Source organism: Heteronotia binoei, chromosome 17, assembly GCF_032191835.1.
Source record: "Heteronotia binoei isolate CCM8104 ecotype False Entrance Well chromosome 17, APGP_CSIRO_Hbin_v1, whole genome shotgun sequence".
NCBI lineage: Eukaryota > Metazoa > Chordata > Lepidosauria > Squamata > Gekkonidae > Heteronotia > Heteronotia binoei.
In genome coordinates, this window is record NC_083239.1 from 30,456,740 (window position 1) to 30,477,825 (window position 21,086).

A 21,086-nucleotide genomic window follows, 5' to 3' on the forward strand; every position below is an offset into this window, starting at 1 on the left:
TGAGACAATGGAACTGGCCATGGGCTCGATCCATCAAGCCCTACTGTGAAGCAGCACAAGGTGCCCACTGGCCTCCATGGCCACCACCTCCTCCCCCCCCCCCCAGGCTTCTCTCCGAGCCCTCTCACTTGGGTAAGCCTGAGGCAAGGAGGAGAGGGCTTCTCAGCTGCAGTGGAAGTTGGGGGTGGTAAGTAGTGGGGCCAGGATCCTGGCTTTGGTGTTTAAATAGTAGGGCTTGGGACCCTGTGGGCCCCACCTGAGCTACAGGGGGTGATCCACAAAGTGAGGCCTCTGAACCTCAAGATTTACGAATTAAAAGTGCTTCATTACAGCTCAGGGGACCTGGGTTCAAATTCCCACTCAGTCATGGAGCTCTAGGGTCGCCAGGTCCTCCATGGCCAGTGGCGGGGAATAGAGGGGTAGGGTTGCCAGATTCAGGTTGGGAAACTCCTGGGGATCTGGGGGGTGGGGCCTGGGGAGGAGAGGGACTTCAGTGAGCCTACTCTCCAAAGCATCCATTTTATCCAGGGGACTGATCTCTGTAGTCTGGAGATGAGCTGTAATTCCAGGGGGTCCCCAGGTCCCACCTGTAGATTGGCATGCCTATGAGCCAGTCCCTAACCCCTCTTGTAAGACAGGTAGCTCTGCTGTAGCACAATCCTGAGAACATTTTCCTGGAAACAAACCCAACTAAATAGACTGAATTCTGGTGGGTAGCCATGTTGGCCTGAAGCAGCAGAACAGTTTGTATCCAGCGACACCTTTAAGGCCAACAAAGTTTAATTTTGGGTATAAGCTTTCATGTGCATGCACACTTCTTCAGATACATACACTTCTTGTATGATACATGCAGATATATACAGATACGTATGTATCTGAAGAAGTGTGCATGCACATGAATCTTATTTTCATAGTTTACATAATGCACTGGAGAACTGTGGTTTTAAGGGGGTGGATGGGAATAACTGTTCAGCTGTACTAGAGCCCTGTGGGAAAACGGAGGAGGACAAGACACCACTCGCCTTTCGAGCAGTATCAGTTCCCCAAAAGCAAACAGCATGTCAACAAGCCCCTGTCCCAAAGCTCTGCCTTGTCAACCGCTTGCAAAGCTCAGTAGACTCTTGCTCATATGGCTGCTTTCCACCCCCCAATCATATCATCCAGCCCCTTCCTGAGTAGGTGAGATGTACTTAGTAGCTGTTAGCCCCACCCATCTGGTTGCACCGGTACCTGTTTCAGTAAGCATCTTCTCACCATCTTTAGCTATTCAACAGATCCAGGAACCTGGCGGAGAACTTCATTTCATGTTGCACAAATCTCAGTAAAAAATACATTTTCTTTGATTTTACCAATCATCATAGTTTTGTTTCTGGGTATTTTGGCAAGACTTAAATCTATTGTGTAAGTGGGCAATTGACTTATTTTTAGAGGCAAACAGGAAATAACCCTTCAGAACTTTAGACCTGTACATTCACTCCATTTTCTGCAACAAAAACAAACAAACCAACCCAAACATGGATGCTATAAAGCAGCCACCTCCCAGCTACTGCCTTCAAGGTTTGAAGGAGAAGAGGTGGCAGCCAGGCACTCTTCCCGCATGCTCCGATCCCATTCCAGCTAGCAGCCCTTTTTCTTCCTTTATCAGCTGCTATTATAGACCAAAAGGAGCAGAGGAGGCAGCCTGGATCACACTCTAGCCAAGAGCCTCTCCCCTTTCTGCTGCCCTAGCTGCCATCCAGGCCTGAAGGAGAAGAGGTGGCAGCCAGGAACTCTCCTAGAGTACCTGAATCCCATTCCAGCTAATAGCCCTTCTTGTTCCTACTATCAGCTGCCATCACATACCAGGAGAAGAAGTGGCAGACTGGATCCACCTGTCCATCAGCTGCCAGCTGCTATAGCTGAGGGGCAGAACGAGAAGCAGTCAGGCATCATATTTAAAACAGGGCAGCTTCCAAGTATTCTCCTAAGTCAACTATTTCTGTTTGCTTATCCATACTGGCCAACAAGTACATGCCAACATCTCTGAGTGGCACCCACTTCTCTTGTTCATCTGCCTTCTTTCCTGCATGGCAACTGCTGATTCTAGAGCCGAAGGGGAGGGGTCAGCTCTAGAACCACTCCTGCCTACTCAGCTGGGGGAGGAAGCAGCCAGGAGCTTTACCTGTAGCAATACAGGTAAAAAAACCAGTTGAATATCCCTGGGAGAAGGCCCGATCCCGGGTGGCCAGAGAAGGCCCGATCCCGGGTGGCCAGACTGAAGGCCACCCGGGATCGGGCCTTCTCTGTCGCCGCTCCATTATTGTGGAACCAACTCCCCAAGGAGGTGAGGGCCCTAAGATGTTTAGATCGATTCCGTAGGGCCTGTAAGACCCACCTTTTCAAGATGGCCTTCAACTAGTGATAGAATTAGTAACAAAGCTAGGTATGCTGCTGGAAATGTTTTTATTATCTGATGTTTACTAAAAATCTAATGTTTATAACGCCATATTGTTATGTTAATTTTAATAATTTATAACTGTTTTAACCATGTTTTTTATAATGTAAAATCGATGTAATGTGTATTTTTATGCTGTGAGCCGCCCTGAGCCTGCTCCGGCGGGGAGGGCGGGATAGAAATAAAAAATTATTATTATAATTATTATTATAATAGCATCGCAGCCAGAAGAAAGTAATGAGGGGCAGTTCTTTGAAAGGGACCTGCCGATGCCATTCAGAGGGAGAACAAGGGGTGCTCACTGCCACTGTGTAAGCAGCAAGCCCTTCTAAGGCACAGGGTCTTGGCAGTGACCTCCCAGCCCATATCTGGGCCTCCAAAGTTCTAAAGGGGTGGGAACGCAGCCATACGAGACCATTTGGTGCTTAACGATGTTTAGTTTCCCTCTGACACTTCCCCAAGCACATGCTATATATGGACTGTGGAAGCTAGGCCAAGGGGAACGGGCTTGCCTTGGTACAAATCCATAATGTTGTAACCGCACTCTTTACATGCTGAGTCATTTCATTTGCACAGTTGAGATGGGATTTCCAGAGACAGCTTTATGCGATTGCGCAACTGAAAAACACCAGAGGGAGAGATCTGGCAGGCCGTCACAACCCAAACCTTGCCGCCTTCTACTCGTTAGCAACTCCAAGGCTGTGGGTGAAGCACGTTTTCACTCCTTACTGCCTTAAGAGCTTTTCACAGGAAACTGGAGGGAAATGTAAGGAATCTGATAACACTACTACTAAATGTTATTCTGCCACCCGACAATACTAGGGCTGCACAAACCCAAGAGCCCTGCTGGACCAGACAAATGATCCATTTAGTCCAGCATCTGGTTCCATACAGCAGGCCAACCAAATTTATTCCCCACTTTTCTCCCCAATGGCAAGCTGCAGTACTGCAGTCCAAGCTCTGCTCACAACCTGAGTTCGATCCCGGTGGAAGCTGGGTTCAAGTAGCCGGCTCAAGGTTGACTCAGCCTTCCAAGTGGAGATGACTGCGGAAGGCACTGGCAAACCACCCCATAAAAAGTCTGCGTCATGATGTGATGTCACCCCATGGGTTGGTAACATCTCTGTGCCTGCACAGGGGACTATCTTTTACTGTTCTCACCAATAGGGACTCAAAGCAGCTTACACAATTCTCCTCTCCTTGGTTTTATCCTAACAACACTGTGAGGTAGGCAGGGCTGAGTGTCTGACAGGCCCAAGATCACCCACCAAGCTTCCATTGCAGGGTAGGGATTCAAGATCGTGCTCTGACACTGTAACCACTATATTACATTGTCCAGAAAGCAGGGACACATGGGCCAGAGCCTGTTTCCCCTTGCAGCTGGTTCCCTCCCCCAGCACTTCGTAGAGTTCTGTTGCCTTAATATGGATGGTTCGCAGATCACACACACTGGGGGATGCACTTATTTCACGTCAGTCGGGCCTGCATTTTTAGCGATTTGCAAAATGTTTCAGAATGAGACTCATGGGAACAACTCCTGTTTAGAGACAATGTAGGTAACACCATGAAAATGGCTCATAATTTATAAGGGGAAAATGAAAAGCCACCCCTTACCAGACCAAGAGGGAGACAAAACAGCATGGCATAGCCAAATCTCATCAGATATTGGAAGCTAAGGAGAATCAGTACTTGAAAGGGGGACCACCAAGAAAGACTCTGCAGAGGAAGGCAATGGCAAACTACTTCTTCTCACTTGCTTTGAAATCCCCTTGCTGGGGCCACTTTAAGTCATACGTGACTTGGCGGCAGTACAGCAGACCAAGAGGGCAAGAAACGGTTCCTGAACATCTCTGCTCCACTTGCTTTAAAGCATCCCCAAATCTCCCTAAACCATTAATATGGGACATCTGCACTGCAACCTGTTGGTGAAGGAGGCTAACTACTGAGTTTTAGAGGGAGCTAGCTACCCCACAAATGCACAAGTGCCTCTACTGCAGCTACTCACAGATTTGCCCTCCTGCATCTCCACTGTAGGCTTAGTGCAGAAAAAGCACTCAGCAGTGCAGCCGACACAGCCCCACATTATGCACAGCTTCCAGAAATGAAGGCACGGATGCATTAAAAGCTCCGCCGCTGGGCATTCTTCGCTAAACACACTTTCCTTGACCAGGCAGGAGCTTTGAATGACTCCCCTGCACCTGCTGCATGGAAGTCAGGCAGCCGCAGCCTGGCTCAATAATGTCCACAAGGCGGGCTCTAATGCAGCTCACAAACAGCACCAACAGTCATGATGCTGTTTCTCACGACTGACCGAAAAACGAGACTCAAAACGTTTTGGGTAAAAATTTATTTTACATACAGAACATTGCCACTAACTGAATAGTCAATGAGAGAATATTCTTCATTATTTACAGAAGTTGACTGGCCCATTAAGCTTACTAGACCACTCCCCCCCCCCCCAAAAAAAAAAAAAAAATCTGTGATCCTGGAAAACAGGAGTTGCCAGCTAGGAATCAGAGCCAGGGGATAATTTCAGCTCCATGCAGCTGAGTCGCGTCAAGCTGTACGTCTGATTCCAAGCTCAATTCCTCACTATTGACAATGTAGAAGACAAGTTGATGACCGACTTAGGGTGAGCAAAGGGGTCACCAAGACACCATCTTTCAGCATCTGCCTCAGTCCTACAAATTAAGGCAGATGCAGCAAATATTCCTGGAAGTACAGAACATTAAATTACAGGACTATAGGAAAATGCGATGGGCAGTTAATGGCAGGGTCTTCCTATGTAAGCCAAGTGTTCTAAGATCAGCTGGGCCCTGGACAGCACACTGTGAACCTCAGGCAAATGGGCAGGGTACAGAAAACAAAACAAAAAATTTACTTTGACCAAGATTCAATCGTACTGGAAAACAAAAGGTCCTACTGGAAAAGCAAGAAAGGGTTAAATGTGGGAGTACGGGAGAGTCCTTTCAGAGCCTGGGGGGAAAACAGGCTCATTCACGCTGCTCCATCTTCACTTTCGGGGGCCTCAAAAAGGTCCTGTTTTTCTTCTCTTTCTTCCCTTTCGTATTCGCCTGGAAGTTCCTCCAGCTGTCAACACGGCCATCTCGACTCTCCTAGATGCAAAGCAGACAAGAGGAGGGATAATGTTACTGGAGTTAGGAGACCTGAATTTTCATTTCCGGCATTCATCCAACAGGAAATTTGTTCTAAGAATCCTTTCTGAAGATATGAGACAAAGCAGTCAGCACACAGAGAAGTGCTTTGGGTCACAGCAAGGGCTAGTTAGTCACAGACTTTACAGTCTGCTTTACAGTAACAACTAGAAGCAAAGATAAGGCATAATCGTGAAACAATAACTATACAGCAACATAAACAGCTGTACCGACATCAATTTATGCCACAAAGAGCTACAACAAAAAATTAGTTGACCAATTCTTAAAATGCTCTGTGCCTCCAATTAGCTCATTCTTGATATAACTTTATTGGACCATGAGTGAACGAGGAGTTGCACCTCATTAACGTTTTCCAGTTGAACGTATAGTTGTTCCCATTGCACAAGTTGTTTCATGGTTATTCCTTACACTTGTTTCTACTTCTTTCCCTGACACTCTGTTGTTATATTTTACAGGGGTGGCCAAACTGCGGCTCGGGAGCCGCATGTGGCTCTTTTGCACATATCGTGTGGCTCTCAAAGCCCTCACCATCCCGTCAGCCGGCTTGGAGAATACATTTAAAGTCGCTTTCTTTCTACCTCTCCCCCCATCTAGTTTCCTTCCTTCTGGCTCTCAAACATCCGACATTCATGTCTTGCGGCTCTCAAACATCTGACGTTTATTCTGCATGGCTCTTATGTTAAGCAAGTTTGGTCACCCCTGCTTTACAGTAACAACTGGCAGACTGGCTGAAACAAAACAAGAACATCCATCTATAAATCATTTGGCCTGACTCAGATGACCCAGGCTTCCTGGATCTCATATCTTGGAAATTAAGCAGGGTCGGCCCTGGTTAGTGTTTGGAGGCAGATCACCAAGGAAATCCAGGGTGCTACGCGGAGGCAGGCTATGGCAAATCACCTGTTTGTCTTTTGCCTTGAAAACCCTGCGGGGTCGCCATAAATTGGCTGTGACTTCAGGGCACATTCCATCACCACCATAAACCACACGCTTTCCCTTCTGTGTCTCCTGTCCCAAATTGATCACACCAAACATTTAGGTTCCTGCTACAATCTTCTGCCTTTTGCAGCAATTATGGCCTTTGCAGTCTGATCCTACTTCATCCAAATCTTTTCATTTCAACCCAACCACCCCCTACCGCTGCTTCTTTTCCTGAAGAAAGCATCGATCACAAGTTTTTTCCCCTTGCCTTCACATGGAAAGCAGTGGTTCTCAGGGCTCTTCTGCTTAGGGATAAGCGAATGGTCTCTGATATCAGGCTGCTCAGGTTGTCTGATGTGAACTATAGACATCTATTGTTGCAACTGGGGCATCTTACACACCCAAGATTTCTTGCTCCCATCACACAGATAGCCAGAACAGTACATGCTCTCTAGAATGCTAGGCTGACGCATGCAAGTAAAATCAATGCAATTCCCACTGGGATAGATTCTAAAGGAAGGACTTTTCAGTGAGTGTACATATACTTTGTGTATATATCTATCATCTCCAGTTAAATGGGGATGGACTATGGCATGCAGAAGGTCCCAGGTTCAATCCCTGGCATCTCCAGTTTCTTAAAAAATCAGGTACGTGCCCTGACTTGGATGCCTGGGCTAGCCCGATCTCGGAAGCTAAGCAGAACTGGCCCTGGCAAGTATCTGGATACCTCCAAGGAATATCAGGGCTGGGATGCAGAGACAGGCCATGGCAACTAACCTCTGTTAATCTCTTCCCTCAAAAACCCTGCGAGATCACCATAAGTCGGCTGTGACTTGATGGCACTTTCCACCACAGTATGTGACTGAAAGACTGCTGCTATCTGAGCCTCTCGGGTCTGAGCAGACAATACTGAACTTGATTTAAGTCATCTTCATGTGTTCAAAGGGTAACAGGACTGCGAAAGACTTTCATCTGTGACCCCAGGGAGAGACTACCAGCCAGAGCAGACAAGACTGAGCCAGACAGACTAGTGGTCTGACTTGGCTTAAGGCACCCTCAAATGTTCTTAGCTTCTCCTGATCAGAAGTTCTGCTTACTCAAAAATGCTCAAAAAATGTGCCTGAGCAGAGCCAAAGGTCAGTAATGGAACACATGCTTTGAGTGCACAATGTTCTATGTTCAGTCCCTGACATCTCAGGTGCTCGGATGGGAAAAGGTCTTGAGACCTGGGCAGAGAAGCTGTAGGATAAAGACTATTTCACATCCTTTTACAAGGCACATGCTCACAGGACTCAAAAACAAAAGAAGCCACAGAAGGATCTTCCTAGACCTCCAGAAGGCATCCTTGAAGAAGGGCCTTAGTCAGTTGCTGGGGAATGCTTCGTGGTGCCATCCCAAGTTTATTTGATCAGAAGGAACCCCGCTGACTTTGATGGGATTTGCTCTTTAGCTAAACAAGCTTTAAAATTTGAACCTTAAACTGTCAAGGTTTATTGGAAAGAACAAGAAGAGCTGTGTGGGACCAATTACCTCAAAGTTCTTCTGCCACTCTCGCTCACGCTTGGCTTTCTCTTGTGCCTCAATCTCCTCTTCTCTCTGCCGCTTCCTAGAACAGAAGCCAGGGAAGAAACGTTAACATTACCTTCCTCGAGAACAAAACAGGACTGAGGGATGCAGAATGCTAGACACCTAAGCTTAGCCAAGGGCTGGTTTTAAGGATCAGCTGCGGCTCCTGCAAGGGAGATAGGAAAAAAATTCAGGAGATTAATTAGATGTCCCCTTTAACGAAAAGAGACAGGAAGAACTGGGGAGAACTGATCTTCATGATCTTCCCTGCTATAGCCAAACTTCCTCCCACCTTCCGATTTTTACTGTGTTCTTTTGAAACAGAAGCAGCATCTTCCCTATTGCCTTATTAAAATTTTCAACATTTGAGAACAAGAAGCCCATTAAATTCAACAAACATTACTTTAGGGCCCTGAATAATTTCCATGCAGAAGCTTAGATGAAGGGCACCCATTTGACACTGTTTTCTAACAGTACTTTTTTTGCCAACAAAACACCTGCCCATTTTCCATCTAAAACCCACCAGAGCAACCACTGAATAATAATAGTTTGGACATAAGCGCCAGAATCCAGTATATCTTGAGCCAGACACCAATCACTTGGGCCTCTATGCGGAAATGCATCGGGCCTCAGGAGAAAACTCAGTTTAGAGAGATACCTAGAGGGGCTTTCTGGTAAAACAATGAGCCTAACTTCAAAACGGAGGAGAGTAAATAAAGACACCAGATCTCTGCGCCTACAAAACTGGTCAGATGCATACCGCCCTCTAGAGTCACACTCTGCATATTGCAATGATAAGAGATCTCCTATTGCCCAATTTCTTCACTAGGCTGGATCAGACAATATGGGCCCCCATTCGCTTCCCCTGCATTTGATGGGAAGTGGGGATGAGAACTTGCTCTACCACTCTGCCCAATCAGTGTGCCTGCCCTGCCCATGACTTACCAGCCATTTATACTTAACTTACATACATTAACATATGCATCAAGCTAAACTATACAAGAGCTCTTTTATTACACGGCAATGCATCCCCCTAGCCTAACCACTAAAACTTATAACTGTACACGCAAAACAGAAACAAACCAACCTACCTTTCGTGCATTTCTTTTGCTTCTCTTTCTTTCCTTTTGATTTCCAGTTCAGCAAAGAGCTTCATCGTCTGCTTGTAGACAGCTTGCTTGAACTGCAAGAAACACGTTTTTAATACAGGTGCTGAGGGCCCACTAGCAGCTCAGCCTCTACAAGCAAACTCCTCTCCCATGGCTCAGGGCTTCTTCCACAATGAAGTGGAAGTAGATAGAAATATCAAAGGTTGAAATATCAAAGGTACACCTTCCTACAACCAGGACACATACCAAAGCCAATTTTAAAAGTTGATAAATTGGCAATTTCAGACATATTTGGGCTGTTTGGGTAGCCCAGACTTAGCCTGATCTCATCAGTTCTTGGAAGCTAAGCAACATCGACCCTGGGAGACCACCAAGGAAGCCTGGGGGTGTTATGCAGAGGCAGGCAACAGCAAACCACCTGTTTGTCCTTTACTCTGAAAACCCTAAGGGGTTGCTGCAAACAAGCTGTGACTTGACAGCACTTCCACCACCACATGACGAAAATTTGATCAGCAGTTTGCTGGATATAAAACTGCATTTCTTTCTTATAGAGCAAATGAAGCAGAGCTAACACTTCCAAAGGACACTGTCTTTGGAGACACAATCCCCTGTTTTAGTGTATTAGGAGAAGAAATGTTGCTTAACAAACTGCTAAACAACACTGTTGCAAACCCCGCCCCCCAAAAAGCCAAAACACATCAGGAGTTACCAGGTAATTTGCACCTTGTCAAAATGACTCAGGAATTACCTATTTAATAACATCACCTCTTCTCTTCCACCATTCCAGTTACTGATCCATGCCCCCCCCCCATTTTGCTTGCTCTACCAGCCCCTCCTCTTATTAGCACATCCTTCCTGTGGTCTATCTGGAAACAAGAGGCACATAACTCTAGAAGCTCAGGGGTGTCTGTCAAGAAAACCTTTTGCCAGCGACATAACATTACTAGCAATGCAGTTAGTTTCCGTTTCTTTAAAGATCAGTAATTTAACAAGTCAAACACAATAGATCTCACCTGGCAGTGGCAATATTTACACCCCAACAACAGAAAGAGGAAGATGGAAGTGTTCTCTCTCTGTAAATGGGAGCAGTGGAAGAACAGTGACGGAGCACCAGCTTTGTAAATATCACATCTCAACTCCAATTAAAGCAGGAGTTCCCAACATGGTGCCCACCAACACATTTCCTGGACCCTAATAAGTGTTTTCAGAAAGTGGGAGGAGCCAGGTGGGGCTTCTGCTCAGCGGGGCTTCTTATTGGCCAATGGAGATCTGATTGGCTGTACAGTTTTAAATAATGCTTTTTCTGCAACAGCTGCTTCCAGTTTATTCTCTGACTCCTCTTTCTCAGTGTGTGTTTTTTAAGAACTATTCCTCTTGTCCTCTGCACTCGAGTTTCCTCTGTGTGTGCAGGTGTGTGACTGGCTCCGCCTCCAGTGGCAGCCATTTTTTGGTTGTGCCTACCACCCTTTGTAAGAATTCCAAAGGTGTCCACAAACTCAAAAGGACTTGGGACCCCTGAGCTAAAGGAAAATGATGAGGTGGTATTGAAAGGATTGCTTGCAAACAATAAAGGAACAGGGTATGTTCCAGGCCTTATATCCTGAACCCTGCAAACTAAATATTGCAAGCCAACTTACAACTTCTGGATCATCCTCTTCAACGTTGGTTGGTTTGCTTTCTTTCTTTAACTGCTTCTTTTTCTCTTTCACCTAAAAACAAAGAGATGTACACAAAGCTCACTAACTTGACAGTTTGCTCCTTAAGGTTTACACCACCTTCTTGTTCCAGAACTGTCACAGGTATCATTTTAAAGGGTCTTGTGCCATCGGTTCATTTAGCAAAACTCAATCGTTTGAAATATTCAAGGCAAGGAAAACACCCTGGACGAAGCTTGTACTTTATAAATAAAAGAAAATGAGGCCAGTAGGACCTTAAAAGCTCACACGCACACAGAGACAAAAGGAGGGGGGGGGGGCAGGAACCACTGCGCCAAAGCACCAGGAAATTTCAGAGTGAAGAACATAAGAAGTGCCTTGATGGATCAGACCCAAGGTGCCCCCCTGACCAGCATCCTGTCTCACAGAGTGGGCAACCAGCTGCTCTGGAGGTCGAACAACAGGACACACAGGCCTTCCCCTGATGCTGCTTCCTAGCACTCTTGAGTCAAAGGTTTATTGCCTTTCAATCTTCCATCACCATGGTCAGCAGCCACTGACAGCTCTCTCCTCCATGAATCTGTCTAATCCCCTTCTAAAGCTGTCAAAGAGTTACAGCTTGTGACATTTTTAAGCAAAGCTCAAATGTATACAACAAGCAACAGGACAGCAGCAGCATCTGGAGATACTACCTTTCTTCTGCTCTGTTAATTTTAAATGATACAAGGAGCTAGATCACCCTATTTTGCCAAAGCAATGGGATGTGACCTTAAAGTTTATATCTGCTCTCTCTATGACTCTCAAGTTGCAACTCACTCAGCAAGACATTATGTTTAGGATATACTGGATGCCATAGTGACTTTTTAGTGAAAAGCTGAATGAAGTGTCCAGGTGCTGGCACTGTAACGCGCAGGACACATCCCTTAAACATATGCTTTGGGCATGTCCAGTCGTTCATTTTTTTCTGAGGAAATTATTACTCATATCTATTTTGTATTAGAATGTTCACTTGATGTCTGAGGATGCTTCTGTACTTCCAAACTAACTGCCCACCTCTTTGAGGCCAATCAAAGGTCAACAGCAATGAACCCTCCATGGTCTTACTACAGTGAAAAGACCTATACTGCAACAGTGGCAAGATAAATGCCTCCTCAGTAAACTGATTGACTAAGCACTTTACGACTTTATCGGTATTAGAATGCATGGCATATAGATGACAACTGCACATGGATTTGTTTCTTAGAGATATTTGAAGAAGAATTGCAGATTTATACCCTACCCTTCTCTCTGAATCAGAGACTCAAAGCAGCTTACAATCTCCTCTATCTTCTCTCCCCCACAACAGGCACCCTGTGAGGTGGGTGGGGCTGAGAGAGCTCTCCCAGCAGCTGCTCTTTCAAGGACAACTCCTGCGATAGCTATGGTTGACCTAAGGTTGACCAGCAGCTGCATGCGGAGGAGTGGGGAATCAAACCCGGTTCTCCCAGATAACAGTCCACACACTTAACCACTACACCAAGTTGGCTCTCTTTTATGGAAAGTTATGTGTAGTTCTGCCACCACTGACATTATATTTTTGTTTCTACTAAATATGTACCCCCCCTTTTACTCAGTTGCTGGGTTTTGAGTCCCCCCCACTTCTTGTCCCCACCCGTTTCCCCCCCCCCCCCAAATAAATACATTTTGAGGAATTAAAAACAAACACTCTACTTACAATGTGCTCCACATATTCCTTCCCTGCTTGAATCACATCCAAGGCTCTCTTCTTCTGTTCCTGTTCCAGCAACAGCTTGTACGCTTTGTCAACAGCTGACAAACCAAACACTTCCATCAGCACATTCACGTAACCTGAACAATCTACATTGCTTAAGTGACTAGAGCTCAAGGTAAATTAAGACAACCACCCAAAGCTGCATTTGCTTTTAGAGATGTTTCAGAGAGACTGCATCAATCTCTCTGACTCCGACAGCACAGCCAGACAGACATGTCAGTACAATACTGCCATCTGCAGTTTTCAGCACAGAAAAGTCACGGAAGTACCTTCAAATGCTTTCTGAGCTCTTTCAGCATCATCTTGGTTTTTGTCGGGATGCACCAATATGGATAACTGTAAAAAAAAAAGTCTGAATCCAGTGGGACCTTTAAGACCAATTAAGTTTAAATCTGCATATAAGCTTTTGGACACACGCACACTTCACCAGCTACAGATAAAGAATTCAATGCTAAATGGATCCCTATTGCCAAAGGGGTGGGGGAAAGTAGTGTATCACATACATGGCAACAGGATGCCCCCCCCCTCACTGTATAGTTTGTTAAAGTGACACTCAAAGCACTTCCTACTAATTTTTCTTTCTCAAAGGAAAATGCTTTCCTGGATTTTTCACCTGCTCTATAAAATTGGCTTGTTAATCAACTAGCTCCCTCCACCCTGTGGACCTGCTCAAGTGAGTCATTTCCAACAGCTGGTGTCCAATGGCACTGTGTGTTTTTCCTAGAGACCCCATCAGATCTAACTAATTTCTCAAAGGGAGGCCAAATCTTCTTTCTTTGAAAGGTTTATTCAAACCAGGTACAAAACCAAACCAGGGCTGTGTATATTCTGTGTGCATATTTGTGATTTCACTGCACAAGACCAGAATGCATTACTCAATGCAGAATTTGGCATTCTTGAATTCTCTGCAATAATTCTTTTTTTTTTTTAAGTGTCTAGGCTGAATGCTTTGAAAGCCAAGCTTTTAAAACACGCAGAATCTGGCAAGACCTCAGATGCCAAAACAGAAATGTTGGCACTCCAGAGAGCAAAACCTGGGTCCACTGCCCAACTGGATATAATGACCAGAGTTCGGGGCTGACTCCTCAGACATTATGACTACTGGATGACCGTGGGCCAGTCATTATTTCTTAAGTAAAAGGAAGACGCAAAGAGAGATTGCCATGACCCACCAGCATAAGAAAGCATGCATCTATGGTCAAGTTGAAGCACCTAGGTGTGATGTGCTTGGGGGGCTTTACTAGACAGCCAGCTGAGAGGGAGCAAAACGAAGCTTCCATTTTCTCTTGCATTCAAGACCCTTTAAATTTTGCCTCTGTAACTTAAGAAGTGGATGATGGGAAACAAACTGGAGGGTGCCATAGGTGGATTACTATTGCAAGGAACAATATTCTTGTGTGATCTTTCAAATTATTGCAGATGGAGACCCACTTGAGACTGATGGTGGCTCACTAAGTCTTCAGCCCATTTACAAATGTGGCAAGACTCCAACTATGCAAGAATCACATCCCATTTTTTTCCACACTTACTCTCTATAAACTCAGCCCACAAGCAAATGTGAAATGAGCACTCTGGCCAGGCACGCTGCTATTCATATGCATACTACCTATTACTCAGTAGGGCAAATAAATCCCTGGAACCTGGCTAAAACGTGAGCTTTTGATGCTTAAGGAGTACATGGTGCTGTTGATCACGCATTCTGGAGAGACATAACCCAACTATGCTTTCGGACTAGGCTGCACTCAACTCTACAGCCAAAGTTTTTTCTCTCCACAGATTCCCTCCCCCCCTTACCCAAAACTCTCATTTCTTATTGAGCCAGAAGTAGTTTCCCCTCTGTCCAAAGTCAGGTCACAATAGTCTCTACCAAGGCTCTTTACGCTATTCATTTTACCTTAAAGCCACATACCTGACGGAATCTCTTCTTTATTTCTTCATCTGTAACTTCAGGATCCAGCTGCAAAACCTAAAAGGAGATCATGGCAGTGTAAACCGTAAGCAGCTCCAGTTCCATGTGGTTCTACATCTCATAACTTCACATGGTTCTTCTCTCAGGTAAAAAAAAAGTACACTAATAGGTATTATTTTGGCTACAAGTTACTAGCAAAACACTTATGTTCATCTTCCTAGAATTACATCTTTGGTCATTAAACAGGATTGGAAACACTATCTGCATGTTCAGATATATCTCTTTGTCTCTCAGTAATAAGGCCAAGAAATCAACAGAAGTGGCTCTACAATGGAATCCCTTAGAAAACCATCCCCATTTCAAAGATGGAAAGCTGTACTACTATACATATGGGTTACAGAGCCAGCATTTGGAGGTGTGTTCCAAAGAAGTCACAGTCTATATATGTATAAGAACTCTACTGAACAGAGCTTTCCTTCCAAATTAAGTGACAGAATACTATGCAGGAGAAAAATAATCACAGAAAATATAACTTTCAGAAGAAAAATCAGGGTGGGCCCTCTTTTTCTGCTGTGCTCAACAGATCCTGTGATGAAAGACTGTAATATGGGTTCTGGGGCTTTTTTGCATATTCAATTACTCATCCCTAAGAAATGATGAGGATGCTTTTTCAATAATTCACGTAAAAAGGTTCACAAAGTTAATACTGCAACTAGATACCAAAGAGACTTCGTTTCTATCTGCCTGGAGGATAGCACCTGTCAGTAAGGGACCACATATAACTTAAATTAGAATAATAATAATAAAAGTTGTGTGCCGTCATGTCACAATCAACTCATGGGAACCCCAGGAACATGGCATTTGCAAGGCAAGAGATGAACTGAGGTGATTCACCATTGCCTTCTCCTGCATAGCAATCACAGTCTTCCTTGGTGATCTCCCATTCAACTACTGACCATAGCCGATGACCCTGCTTAGCTTCTAAACTCTGATGAGATCAGGCTAGTCAAAACTGTTAGGCTGCTACTAGCAGGATCAGCATTGTACAAATGGGCAATCCAGTGTCTGCTCCAAATGCAGTTTAAATCACTCAAGTAAACAAACAGGTGTAGTGGGACTGCAGCCTTATGACAATTCTTACCTCAAACGGATTCAGGTTGAAATAGGATGCTCCAGGCCTGGTAAGCCTCTCTATCTGGTTCTTTGATGTTAGAACCGAGTCTCGCTTTTCTATTTGCTTCACCTGCGGGGTGGGGGTTGGGGGGAAACAGAGCCTTCATTAATAATCAGAGCTACATAACATCGCTTCACAAAAAGGGAAAGTGCATATAGAGGATGTCTTCAGAATACCATAGCAGAGCCCAGGCCATGTTTATATTGTAATGGCATTAATACATGAACTAGAGCAGGGATGTCAAACTCATTTGTTAGGAGGGCCAGATCTGACACAAATGGGACTTTGTGGGGCCAGGGCATGAGTGTCATAAAATATGCCAGGTAATGGAGATATAAACTTTATAATGGACAGACACATCCAATTAAAGATATTTTTTAAAACTTAAAATACAAACATGCTTAAAACTCTTCCAATGGTTTTAGGTTGGAAAGGTGGGGGACTAGTGGAATTTGGCAATGTAATTTTTAAAATAAAACATCAAGAAAAAGCACAAGGTTCTGACTCTGTGGAAACAATGAAATGGCATTGTAAACTTCTCCCCACCAGTCTACTCAGACTGGCAAAGCCTTTCCAGTATAATATCCCCCTTTAGCTGTGGGTTCCCACATTAGAGTACTCACTAGGTTAGATCCATTCAGGATAGATAAGCTGGTTGAAAGCATCAACCCTTGTTTGCAAGGACCGAACTCCAGGAAGCATGAGTTTCACCTAGCTAAAGGAAAGCTGAAAACGTAACCATCTCCACTCCATTTTAAACCATTGCAGAGTACAGACAAAACTGCAAGGAAAATGTGGAATGGATCTTAAAATCCACCCCACGTTTTCCTTGCAGCAGCCAGCGAAGAAAGGCAGGAAGAGCCTCAAAGGGTGCTTCAAACTGAAAGAGTCTCAGCCTGGAAGCTTCAAAGAGTCTGGGAACTGTAAGAGCCTGGGAGCTTCAAAGGGTAAGGACAGGAGGGGGGGAGAAAAGAGCCCCATGGGCCTGATCAAAGCCTCGGGTGGGCCGGATTAAGCCTGCAGGCTGGGTGTTTGACACCACTGAACTAGAATAATTAGCCTAGCAGCACTCAATCTAATTATGTGTCTTCTGGAATTTGACATCACACAATCTGCAAATACTGATCTACATGTATATAGTATGGGGCTCGATGGATTTCACAAATGAAACATGCAAAAACCCCTGAAACTGGTATTAGACATCAAGTTCATCATCTCTGCCTTGATTATAAAAAGCAAGTTGGTAGGCCTTTACTATGAAAATACTGGTTTTGTAGTGTGTGGCCAATACCTGATGAACCTTTTGCATTTCTGTGAGAAAGGCAAGCCATAAACAAAGTACAGAAAGGTCAGAGAAAGGAATTAGCAAGATTTCCTATGATGAGGTGGTAGGGACTTCAATTCCCTGGCATGGGACTTTTGCCTCTCTATATATAACTAGTCACAGCAAAACAAGCAAGCAGGGGTGCCTTACTGGATAATAAATAGTAGAACTGAAAACAACTAGGTTGGATTGTGGTTCTCTTCAGGCCTTCAATGCATTTTACATCTTTACTGACTTCATTGGAAATGAATATGGAAGGGTTAAGCTTCAAACACAGAAGTATGTCCTTAACTAGCCTTCTACCAAGTAGCCCAAGATGGCACTCATGGTGCTCCTCTTCTCCAATCTACTCCCTTCCCAACAACAGCTGGCTCACTTAATAAGTATCATGGATGAAAAAGAATCATAAATCCAAGTTGCTCCAGAAATAGTTTAATGTAGGGGCTCTTCTACAGCTCTCTATTTGTAAAACAATGTTTGGTTGTCCACAAAGGATAGTGGCACAGACAAATGCAATCAAGGCTTTCTGTCTACATATACTTATCAGATAATAAGCCACACTAAGTACAGTGGGACTTATTTCTGAGTATAGACACATCAGATCGCACCACAAGCATGTCAAGGATTTCCACATGCTAAAGCTTCTATAAGCAACAAAGATCCATAATCCACTCTTGCCTTACTCTAGGACACTGGTGGATAAGAACTCAGCCTAAGTGGGTCACGCTAGTGTTTTGATTTTTTGGCTTTGCATTTTTACAGAATGTTACTTCTTAAGGGGAAAAACTGAGAAAGTAGCTGAGAAAATCAGTGAGGAATAGGAATGAAACTGAAAAGCTGTCCTGAATGCCCTTTAGAAAAGGCAGGATAAAAACAAGATAGGTTGAGTAAAAACTCTGTGCATGTATACGTACAGATATTTCTACTCACACAAACCATATGCCCCTTAAAGCTAACAGACTTCAGTTTACCTGAAAGAAGAAAAGGCAAAAGAGAGGGGGAAACCAAACACGCACAGCAAAACATTCAGTAGTGAAATTCCTCAATAGCAATTGGGCTAAATAAATATTTAGCTGTATAAGATTATGTCCTCCTGTCAAGTGAATGTAACCTTTCACAAAATCTAACACCATCAGCTTTGGCTTGGAAAAAGCCAGACTGTGTGTTTTGACCTTTAAAGGGCTCCAAGAAAATTCACATCTGCTTTTGGTGTAGTGGTTAAGTGTGTGGACTCTTATCTGGGAGAACCAGATTTGATTCCCCACTCCTCCACTTGCACCTGCTGGAATGGCCTTCGGTTAGCCATAGCTATCACAGCAGATGTCCTTGAAAGGGCAGCTGCTGTGAGAGCCCTCTCAGCCCCACCCACCTAACAGGGTATCTGTTGTGGGGGGAGAAGATATAGAAGATTGTAAGCCGCTCTTGAGTCTCTGATTCAGAGAGATGGGTGGGGTATAAATCTGCAGTCTTCTTCTCTGTGAGGTTTTTCAAGCAGATCTAAGAACAGCTACATTCATGACCTTAATAAAGCATATCCCATACTTAAAAAGAAACTAACAATAGAGGCAACTGATGGCACTAATGTGAAGTAGATCTGCAATAGCAAAGGTGGGGGAACTATTTCACATAATATGCAGCTAACTAAATTTTACAAATTAGTTGCACATTATGTGAAGTAGAGCTTTCCTGAGTAATTTTACCAAAGTCAAGTTGGCACCTGAAAGTCTACAAAACACAGGCTTTAGTTAATCAGAGTTCATCAGATATATGCAGTGGACATCCATGGAGATTCATCTTATATTTATCTACTCCACGCATCTGATGGAGTGAGCTATGACTCACCAAAGCTCATGCTAGAATAAGTGTTGCTGGTTTTTAAGGTACCTCTCGATACCCAGTTGCTGGTTTTTAAGGTACCTCTCGATACCCAGTTCCTTCTGGATTACGGAGCGTGTTGGAACTCAGTACCTCAAGATATGACAACAGTCGCTCAGCTTTCAAGAAGCGATCAGACAAATTCATGGATTTATCAATGGCGAGCGGCCATGATACTACATCCAGGGACAGCATATCCGTACATACAGCGCAATCCTAAACAGATATACTCATAAGTAAATCTTATTTTAGTCAACGGGACTTACTCCCAGGAAGTATTTTTTAGGATTGGACTATACATTTAAGAAGAGGAGATTAAAGAGCGGGAAGCTGAAGGTACAATTTCCCCTAGTCTGAAAACCCCAAGGGCTCTCATGATCCAGGCCGGTCGTCATCCCAAAACCAAATTCCACCTATTTGAGAAGCCGAATCTCTACCATAGCAAAAATCGGGGCAAGGGCCTCAGATCCTTCCCTGGCTCAGAAGGGAGAGGCCTGGGCGGCCAGGAAGGCCTCCCCGCTCAGAGTCGGGGCTGCTGCTTCGCCAAGAAGGGCAGAAGGGGGAGATAAAGAGGGGCGAAGAGCGACGGCACAGCCGGAGTCGGGGGGCTTGCGGGTCCCGCTCAGTACCTCCGTGTAGAAGGTGAGAAACGCTTCTTCTGCAGCGCCGCCCGCTTCTCGCTCGCCCGCAGCCGCCATCTTTCGCATCACGTGACCTTTGCCCTGCCCACCACGTGATGCAATCCCCGAAGACGTAATCCAGGCAAAATCGTCTCTCTCCCCTTCCTCTTTGACACTGTTCCTATTACACTTCCGGTTCCCTATCAACACAGGTTGCCACTCGAACTTTCAATAACTTTCATTACACAAAGCCAAACGTAGGATCCAGAGTAAAGAAAAAGGGCTTGTTAAGAGAGGATGCAGATACCCACGTTGTTCCAAAGCAAAATCCATCACCCTCTGTCAAAATAACTTCTACTTGGTGGTGCAATGTTGGTGGCCCAAAAGGAAGCTTTCGGGTTTTAACCGGACGTTTAAAAGTTGCATGTGTTTTCGTACATTTCTAACTCTATGAGCGGTTCCAGTTTTTCAAAATGAAACAGAAGTCGGGGGCACCTTAAAGACTAGAAGAACATGCGATAGGGTGCGTGTGAGAAGTGCTGTATGTATTGCAACCCCATAGGGTTTCTGAAGCAAGAGATGAACAGAGGTAGTTTGCCATTCCTGTCTTCTGCATAGCAACCCTGCAATTTCTTGGTGATCTTCCCAAATACTAATCCAGGGGTGGCCAAACTTGCTTAACATTAGAGCCACACAGAATAAATGTCAGATGTTGAGAGCCTCAAGTCACAAACAGGGCCGGCCCTAGCCTGTCTGGCACCCTAGGGATGTCTAATTTTTGGCATACCCCCACACTGATAATGTCACCTAGTCACATGGGGGTGCCCAAATTGGTACCTCCAAAAGGCTGGCACCCTAGGCAATTGCCTAGTTTGCCTAGTGGCAGGACTGGGGCTGTGAACAAATATTACATACACATCTTCATTAAAACTCTTAATACTTCCATTGCCCAGAAAGATAAAATACATATTTACGTACTTTACAACACAACCCTGGGGGTCCTTTCCAACTTTATGAGTTTATGATTCTATGCCAGAATGAGACTTTTTAAAAAACAAAAGTTGGGAATAACAGTTCCCATAAGACCAGCATAGGGAAAGGTTAGGGAATTATTTTTCAGCACCAGTGGGAGAAGGAAACACACATGGATCATATAAATCCTAGATCACTATTTGCATCATTATGCATCTCTCTATGCCTTAGGGTTCCATCCATGCCATGTCCTACAAGAGCTATTAAACTTAGCGGGAACCCTGCACCAACCTCTTTAATTCCATCCCTTCTTCCGGTGGCTCTCTCTACTCTTGTGCTCTCTTTCCCCACTGTAGGTCTCTGGGCAACCTCTGTGGTGGTGAAGAGCTCACGGGATTGCCTATTTCCCCCTCCTTCCCCACTTCACCAGTAAGTCACCTACCTATGGGTTAGCACTCAGAGGTTTACTGAAATCCCAATGGTAAGCATGTTTACTTGAAAGTAAACCTGCATTAAGTTCCTCCTTGACCTCTGGGAGCCACACAATATGTGTGAAAGAGCCGCATGTAGCTCCCTATCC

The 21,086-nt window shown here is 44.7% G+C and overlaps 1 protein-coding gene across 1 annotated transcript; it reads right to left on the minus strand.

Moving 5' to 3' along the window:
• Positions 1–4,766: 4,766 nt before the first annotated feature.
• On the minus strand, positions 4,767–19,678 carry DNAJC8 (DnaJ heat shock protein family (Hsp40) member C8). Its single transcript, XM_060257853.1, has 9 exons — positions 19,544–19,678; positions 15,683–15,784; positions 14,542–14,598; positions 12,902–12,968; positions 12,576–12,670; positions 10,844–10,915; positions 9,189–9,280; positions 8,062–8,137; positions 4,767–5,550 (listed from the first exon to the last, which is right to left on the minus strand). Exons 1-9 carry the CDS (start codon positions 19,619–19,621, stop codon positions 5,428–5,430), a joined length of 762 nt encoding a protein of 253 aa, XP_060113836.1. The 5' UTR covers positions 19,622–19,678; the 3' UTR covers positions 4,767–5,427.
• Between the last annotated feature and the right edge of the window lie 1,408 nt (positions 19,679–21,086).

Excerpts from the sequence above, each read along its gene's own strand:
- DNAJC8 (XM_060257853.1), bottom strand. The coding sequence starts at position 19,621 with ATGCGAAAGATGGCGGCTGCGGGCGAGCGAGAAGCGGGCGGCGCTGCA. Across the intron at positions 15,785-19,543 it reads TTCTCACCTTCTACACGGAG|GTGAAGCAAATAGAAAAGCG; the intron begins GTACTGAGCGGG and ends CCCACCCCGCAG. Across the intron at positions 5,551-8,061 it reads AGTGGCAGAAGAACTTTGAG|GAGAGTCGAGATGGCCGTGT; the intron begins GTAATTGGTCCC and ends CTTTGCATCTAG.